The following is an 8,455-nucleotide window of genomic DNA, read 5'->3' as shown; positions in this document are numbered from 1 at the left end:
TACTATGCTTTGTGATGCTACAAAATAATTTATTTAATTGGTTTTAAGAATAAGTTCTTTGATGAAATGATGGACTTTGAGATATCACAGTAATTTCCACTGGGTGTTCCCAGTTATTTTGAATCCTGCAACTCAGCCATTTGCTGTCTTTAAAAAAGAAATAAATCTTGAAAACAAATGCATTGGCTGCTGAGATCTGAACCTGTAAGTGATATAACTTTCACCACTTGCTCCGAGTGAAGGAGAACACTGACAGCTGAAAGGGAACAATAAATATATACCTCACACCCAGCTTAGCACACTGTGAAAATTCTCATATACTGGTCACATCTCAAAATGTGAAAAATATTCTAACCACCACATGGTTTTATCTTTTCAACAGTAATAAAAGAAGATTTCAAAGTTTCCTAAAAAAACCAAGAAAGCAGCAATCTTAAGAATTATTCTGGAAAGATTTGGACTCTTTCAGTGTAATAAGAGCAAGAGTTGTCTTCTCTCTTTTCTAAAATTGGGAAGATTTTTAATTTGGCTTGCATCAATTTGGGCTCAAAAATAAAACATCAAAGCCTGGAGTATCACTAACCACGTAAAGAAAAAATGTGTTTCCAACTAAGCAGCTAGAAAGACAGTGAATGAATTTGGGTATTAAACACATACTTGAGAATAATAAAGTGTACAGAGGAGGAGGTTACTAAAGAATTTTGCAAAAAATATTGCTACAGTAGCATTAGGAATTAACAGTGCATCAAAGATTTAAAGTTTCCATGTTAATACAAACTGATCCAAGCCACAATGAACCACAGGATAATCACTCAAACAAAAAATTAACTGTATTCTACTTTACAGAAGCTAGAACTGGAATTTACCTGAATACCATTAATATGATTCAAAAAGATTCCTTCTAGTCTGGTATGCCTCAGTTTACATAGGTCATATAGAACTGGTGCCATTAGCGTGTAATCAAAACACAGTATTATCACGTGCATTTGGCTTTTTGAACATTTGCAATCAAATACTCAAATTTGAAAGAGCTTTTACATGTTAGAACTCAGTATTACTGCTGCATGAAGTGTTTTATTTGTTGGTTGGGATTTTTTTGTGGAAACTGTGTATAAAAGACCTTGAGGACTACAGGTCATGGAATTCATGTTAAACAGAAAGCTGCCCAACATTACTGTCAAAATACCTTTAAAAAGGCAGTTCATAGACAGAATAATGCATTTTACATTCAGATATTTCCTCTCTCAAAAGCAAAGGAATCTCAGAAGAAAAAAAAATCAGTAGTGAAGGCCACATACTTTTTGCATTTGATGAGCTGAAATGCAAAAAAAAAACAATTAAAGCATCTTGTAAGAGAAAAAAAAAAACAAAACAGAACTTCTGGAAAGTGATGATTTAGTTGATGGGGTGGTCAGCACGGAAACTGTTGGGAATGCTACAGCAGAACTGACCACAAGGTACAAGGGAATACGAACAGGAACATAGTACAGGCATCAACTAGAAAACTGTAACTTGCCAACTTGTAAACAAGAAAAAGCATTTCACAGATTAAAAGTTCTAGGGAAGTAAACTTCTTTAAATTATTTTGTCAGTTCAACCCTGATTTAAAAAAGTATGGCTAGCAAAAATACATAAGCCTCAGCATATTTATAAGTCTTGATCAGAGCAGCCATGAGCCTTTGATAAACGGCTGGAAACAAACACCCTTCTACTAAGGATGAAAGAAAAATATTCCATTCTCTTCTTTCTCTCACTCCCCAATCCACACGTGTATAATGTAGAATGCACATGCTCCAAGAAAATCTTGACGCTGCTATAGATTGAGACGTGGGGAGACCGGTGGAGGAAAACAGACAAACTCTCTTAAAATACTACGGGCCACGTCAACATTATTCTGGGCAATTTCAAGTGCCCTCTTGACTTCTTCAAAGGAGTAGCCCTCTCCCATAAGTTTCGCAATTTTTGCATCCACATTTTCTGTGGAACTGTCAGAGCTGTATGCTTTCCTGTGGTGTATTTCTGGTGCAGTCCTCCGAGGAAGTGGTTTAGGGGGCCTGGCTGGTGCTTGTGAACCATCTGTTTCAAATAAAGGAGATAGAAATCATTACAAATTGGCTTAAAATTGTGTTATAGGTAGGTCACGCCTGGTGAAGCAGTTTAAAAAGTAAAATTCTAAAGAAACATGAAGAGATATTTTAATTCACTGGTATCGCTCATTTTAAAATTCAGAGAGAAGCTGAATTCCTCAGGAGCATCCAAAATGGAAATAATGTAGTGAAATACTATTTTAATAATAGGATAGGAACATGCAAGTTACAGTCTGAATTACCCAAAGCTGGCAGAAAAAGAAAGTGTGATGAAACAGCAAAGATGATGAAAATAGCCAGTCAAAATTATAAAGTCTCTCTACTCTCAACCCACAGTTTGAGAACTTTTTCTTAGTGTGTTTTAAAAAAAAACACAACAAATTTGATCACAATTTTATTCAGGACCATAAGCTGTGTGGAAAAGGAATCCAAACAAATATGCCTGAGGGAGAAAAATCCTTCACTTTTTGGTACATCTTGCAGATTCTGTTCAGTCAATTGCAGTTTATTTCATGCATAGCAGCTACATATAACTACAGAAATAACTGGTTTCTCAAAAAAACCTCTAGTCCAATTATTTTCAGCAGTGAGAACAGAAGACGATCCTCCCTCTCCAGTCCTGCATTGGAAGTATCTCCCCTTTCCTTCTCTTCTGTGGAAAGGTTACCTTCACAGCTAATGTGGGTGCTAAGAATCATGATGTGCTGATGAAAAAAGCTAATATTCAAACTTACTGATCTTCTCAGAGTCAAGAGTTTCGTGCTCAAGTAAACTTGGTACTTTACTGAAACCTCTTTATCCTCACTGATTCCACAATAAGAAGCTTAAATACAAGCAGACATAGAGCAGAAAACACTTTCAAGAGCAAAGAAATTAAAAAAAAAAAAAAATCTTTAATCCTTCAAAAAGGGTTCTAAAAGTTCCATCAACAGTGACTTTGATAGCTAAATTAAAGGAATTTCTGGCTGTGATACTTCCTGTTTGCTTACACTGACAGCAATGGCATTTTGCAGTATTAAGTATTTCAGAGACAGTTTTTTAGTGGTGAAAGAATATTGTATTTCTAGTATTGCTGTTACAACATGCTACCTTATCGTAACACTGGATAAAGAAAACTGTAACTCAACAGAATGCATTAAACACTTCAGATGAATGAAAATAGTTCACATTAGTGCACGTCTAATCAAGGTGTATTTTTCTCTCAACTTAGTTTCCATGCATTCAGATGAAGCGTTGCTATAAATTTCAATTCCATTTCTTAATTCAGAAAAGATAAGCAAGTAGTACTTTTAGCAAGATGACGATATTCATATAACAAATGGATGAGAGTAATTTGATTAAAAATTTACAGTAAGGTGCTAAGTTTAATTTCATTCTAATTCATTACCTATTTTCCTTGCAAATAGTTATGACACAACCTACAGATAAGTAATGGCTATTTCGTATTTGTTATGATTTTTTTCTCTCTGAAGATGAAAAGAATTATATAAACATCATACATTCTAGTAAACACACCTGAAGCAGATCCAAACCTGCTTTGAAGGTGTGGAAGATCCATGAAACACACTGGTTTGACAAATTAACTACAGCTCAGGAAATGTGGTTAATCACCAAAACCCAAATCAGAAACAAGTTCAAATTTCTCATTTCACTTATTTTAGAAAACTCAAGACTGTAACAGAAGAATATTCTCTATGTTTAAAATAATGGTATATGATGTTAAAAACAATCAGTTTTCTCTCGAAAACATTTCAAACTGTTTTAATATGCACACTTCATTATGGACTTCACTTGTATAGAGGATGAAAAAATTTTAATTTGCAAATTGTACATTTTTCTCTGGGCTTGAAGTACAGAAGAAATTCCTTATGCATAGATCAGATCCTTCTGTGCGTATGTTACAAGAGATGATTTTTGCTCTACCCAGTCCAATACAGGCTTAAAACTGAAGTTATTTCTTGTATAAAACCTTCAGTTTGCTTAATAAGGTTTGTTTGGAAGCTTCAGCAATCACATCATTTGCAAAGGTCATTTTTAATTCTGTCAGCAGATTTGCAGCATAGGCATTTTATTCTCACTACAGTGACATCTCTCTATAGCACAGATACTTTAAGATCTTCAGCCCTCTCTATCTCAATTCCCGTTATTATTTTTTTTAAGTGCTGACATCTCTTTCAGTATCTTCACATCCGTATAAAATTTTAGCTGAAGCTGGGTATCACATTGGATCCTGAGCTTAAAGATACTAAGCCTAAGCTGCATATCCATCTGGACACTGAGATAGACGTATTTAAGCAGGAATTTCCTTCCCAACCTCCCATCCTCTCTGATGTTTTAGCCACCATGGATGCTTAACTAAAAATTCAAATATATTTTCTAATTGCGTAATTCAATTAACAGTTTGTATAGCAAGGAGCTTCCTCTATCACTCACATTTCAGTACTTCAGCACTACATCTGACCCTCAGGTAATGGGTTAGTATAAAGGCAGACACCGGCTTATTTAATAATTGTTTAAAAAGCGCAGAAAAAGTTGTAAGCTGAGACCTCTGTGGCACAGTGGGAAGAGGATATCTGTAATGATGCCAACTGCCTATTCCTCTCTGCTGTGAAATGGCCCTCCTCTTTTCTTCCCTTGCTGCTTCTGTATGTTCGACAGTCTTTCACGGACAGACTGAGAAGCATCAGAGAAGCAGGTGACGAAGGCTTGTTGCACAAGGCTCTCTGTGGAGCAGTGGCGAGCAGCTACATCTAATCTAACTGGGGTACAGGAACAAAGCACAGCCAGGGGACATCTATACTGAGGAACTGAGAGAGCAGGGAGAAAGTGAGGAAGGACACATTGGTCCATCAAGCTGTTAGGTATAATCTTCACATTTTGCATTACTGTGGCACATTATTCCCCCCAGGGTTAACTGAAATCCACCCATTACTGATATGGGTCACCCTCCCCCTAACGTTTCCACGTAAAGGAATTTAAATTTGCATGCAAGTGCTTTAATAAGGCCAGGTGAATGAATAGGCAGCAGACAAATATACTTAACTAGCCATCTGAATCCACTTACAGAATAGCTAAATTCAGTAAAATACAGCAGACATCTATATTAGAGGCCTAATTTTCTTCTACTTTTCCCACATATCATTGGCTGTGCTTAGGTAAAATATACTAACTATTAGCAATATCTCCTGCTCTTTTATTGTAATAATTTTAAAAAGTTGTATTTAAGAAGTTTGAAAAACCATGCCTTTGGGATAGTTAGGTGCATAGCTGAGAACTATTTCTTAAGTGTTTAATGCTGAATACATTGCTGAATTAGAATAAATTTGTCATTACACGTTAGCGATTCAGTTAAACATCATGACAGCGATCTTAAAAACAGTCAAACCGAAGCACAGAAGTTAAAGGACTCCCCATGCTACTCTAGGGAGCCAGTGGCTAAATTATAATTGGATTTTAGAGTGAACTACATTTCCTTTCCAGCTAGTTCAAAGAATCACCATACAAAAGGGCTGAAATGAAGAACTTCCTAAGTGTACTGATTGGTTCAGAATAAATGCAAAAACCAAAGTTCTGAATAGTTACACTCCCTGCATTGTCTTTTTAAATCATAGATGAAGGTGAATCGGTTCATCCTGAAGCTCATCAGTTCTGTTCAATGGAATTACTGCCACTGTAAAAACAACTTTCCAATTAAAAGTATGACATGATCTATCACATAGTTTTCATTTAATTGAAATTAAATTGAATATCTTGCTGTACATCATGCTGATTTAGAATGATATTTATAGCAAAGGTCGACACATGTGGGTGTTTTAGAAGATGGCTGTGGGAAACATACAGACAGGCAAGTATTTATTAAGTGACAACAGAAAGCTCCAAGATCTTAAGTAGCAAGCATCTTACAGTAATTTAGGAAAATTAAAAATTGTTCTGCCACAGAATTGCAAGAATTGCAGGAAAAATCTGTAGCTTTAGAAAGGTAGTTATATCACTGTCATAGTTTGTATTATAAAAGAATTTAAAATGCCTTAAATAAATCAGGTTAACATTCTAAGACAAATAGATCCCTCTCAGTGTCACATATAAAACATACATTATAAAACAAATTTTTTTTCCCCCTAACAATGAGGGGAAAAAAGAGAAACACTGTTATAGTAGAGGTATCCTCCCCAAAGTGCTACTATTTACCAACGGCATCACACTAATTCTCAAATGTCCTATTCATTAAAAATTCTGTAGCACTCTTCAGGCTTACTTAATTTCCCCTGTATTTTAAGCTGGAAAAAGACATTCTTTCTTTCTTATACCCCAGCAGAATAGAACTACGTATTCCTGAGAAGGAGAGATACAATTACTTTTAAAAAAATCTTATCATTTTTCCACTTGTGATTGTTGCAATTAAACACCGGTGATCATTAGAAATGAAAAACTAGAGAAGTAAGTCTCTCCCTTTCTTTATGCATCAGAAAAGAGTTTTCATGCACAATTGTGTCTTATCTGGAGAATGAATAAAGGTTCAAAGCATCACTCGGCTCTTTTTTGGTGTGGTCTTTCCACAAAGCAAAATAATGCAGGTGGAACAATCCTCTCCCTTCCCCATATATCATGCACATCTAATTAAAAGAAAATTTCTCTAAAAATTGGTGAAAGTACTTTTGAAATACAGGTAAATATTGTTATTGTTTTAACTAATTTGAGTAGCTTTCCTTTAAATACTATTCGTGTTGCCTTAAAACCATAAGCAAAATTTCTATGGCATAAGAATTGCTTCTATTCTACCTGTTCCTTTGCAAATGGAAGACTGAATTTTAATTGGTTTTGGTTCTTGTTATTTTCTTTAAAAAAAAAAAATTAAATTTTCTTAGCAGTTTAGACAAACATATTAGCAAAAAAGACCAGAAAATAGTAATACTTTAGAGAGTGAAGTTACTTCTTTTTTTTTTAAGAGCAATGAAACAAAGATGGAAGTGAGATGCATGTGGTCCCTGCAGGACTTCTTATCTCTTGTGAGCTTTAAAAGTGGCAGAAAAATCTCTGCCTTTCTCAAAAAATAAGGAACACTAGAACTCACATAAGTATTCAGTCTGGCAGCTAGTGACACTGATGTCGTAATATCTACACCTACAGACAACAGGTAGCCACTTCTACCTTTACTGAAGAACTTTAATCTCTTATCCTTTGATGATTTCATATTTTTGTAGAGCAGTTTGTTGCCAGGAATGACAAAAACCTCAATGGACATTATGGATTAAAGTTATTTGCTTCATAAAGTTGTAATTGTCTACAAGAACAGTTTTCTACCTTACCTGAAGAGGCAGGAAGTTGATCATAGTCTTGAGATGTCCTATTTGTTTTGACGTTTTCTCCAGTTACTCTACGAGCAGGTGGCAAAGGAACATGACCAGTTATCGGATCAAAATGGGGATCTGTAATAACAGAATCAAAAAGGTCTCTTAGAATAATTAGAATTATTATCTGGGGAGGCCTGATGCATAGAAGTTAGGCTTAGCATAGCCTCCCTTCAGACAGAGGAGCCATGAATCCGAACAGAGGTGTTCCCCCAGAGCACGTGCATATGCACACATACATCCAAATTCAACACTTGCACAGTAGACATGTAACTACGTCTTCAGTTGACAAAAACAAGAGCACAGCTCAAAGGCATCCTGCACTGACCATGGCTCTTCCGTCTACATCCATGAGGTACCTTTTGATTACCCAATCCTGACAGTGCTAGGATTGTGCCTGGCAAAGTATAGAAGAGGTTGCAAAGCCTGAAGCAGCAGAATTAGAAATATCCCAACTAATCAGTTTGGTTAGAGCTTCGTAACACCTCTATGCTTTGCAGTTCACAAAGACTGCAGGGCAGATTTCCTATTCACAGTGTCCCCGCTATGGGTAAATATTACCAGGACTGGTAAAGGCTGTGAACTAGGCTTTTCAGTTCTCTCTGCTGATTACAGGAACAGAATTTAAAAAAAGGAAAGAAATATATAGTCCTGGCATATTGTGTCTTCCTGTTTTTTTGTTTGGGTTTTTTTTTTTTCCTTGGCTATTGAGGATGCAGCTGAGCAAGTGCTAACATCATCCTGGACCTCGCTTCTGCTCCGGGCTCGTAACAGTGTTTGTATGTGAGTACAACTTTTTGCTGTTGTTGATGATGAGATTATTATTCTAATCTGACAGGCTCTGATGGATAGCTGAGAAATCACCCCCAAGACTTGTATGAAACCAATCATCAAAAACGCATCATAAATCATCTACAGCAGTTTATCTGACAAGATGCAAAGTGAGTAATATGCCTTTAGAAATACCATATGAATAAAAAAAGACCAATCCACACAACCACGTATGCCTAAGAAGATTTA

At 35.8% G+C, this 8,455-nt stretch overlaps 1 protein-coding gene across 1 annotated transcript in view; it reads right to left on the bottom strand.

Annotated features, from left to right (window-relative positions):
- Window positions 1-812: 812 nt before the first annotated feature.
- CBLB (Cbl proto-oncogene B) overlaps window positions 813-8,455 on the bottom strand; it is a 133,580-nt gene continuing 125,937 nt past the window's right edge. Inside the window, 2 exon segments of the mRNA XM_069785581.1 lie at window positions 813-2,076; window positions 7,394-7,513. Coding sequence (XP_069641682.1) covers window positions 1,814-2,076; window positions 7,394-7,513 — 383 coding nt within the window. The 3' untranslated portion in view covers window positions 813-1,813.

The sequence above is a fragment of the Haliaeetus albicilla genome, chromosome 6 (assembly GCF_947461875.1).
Source record: "Haliaeetus albicilla chromosome 6, bHalAlb1.1, whole genome shotgun sequence".
NCBI lineage: Eukaryota > Metazoa > Chordata > Aves > Accipitriformes > Accipitridae > Haliaeetus > Haliaeetus albicilla.
Note: the sequence above shows the minus strand (reverse complement) of the source record. Positions and strands in the feature narration are given on the sequence as shown.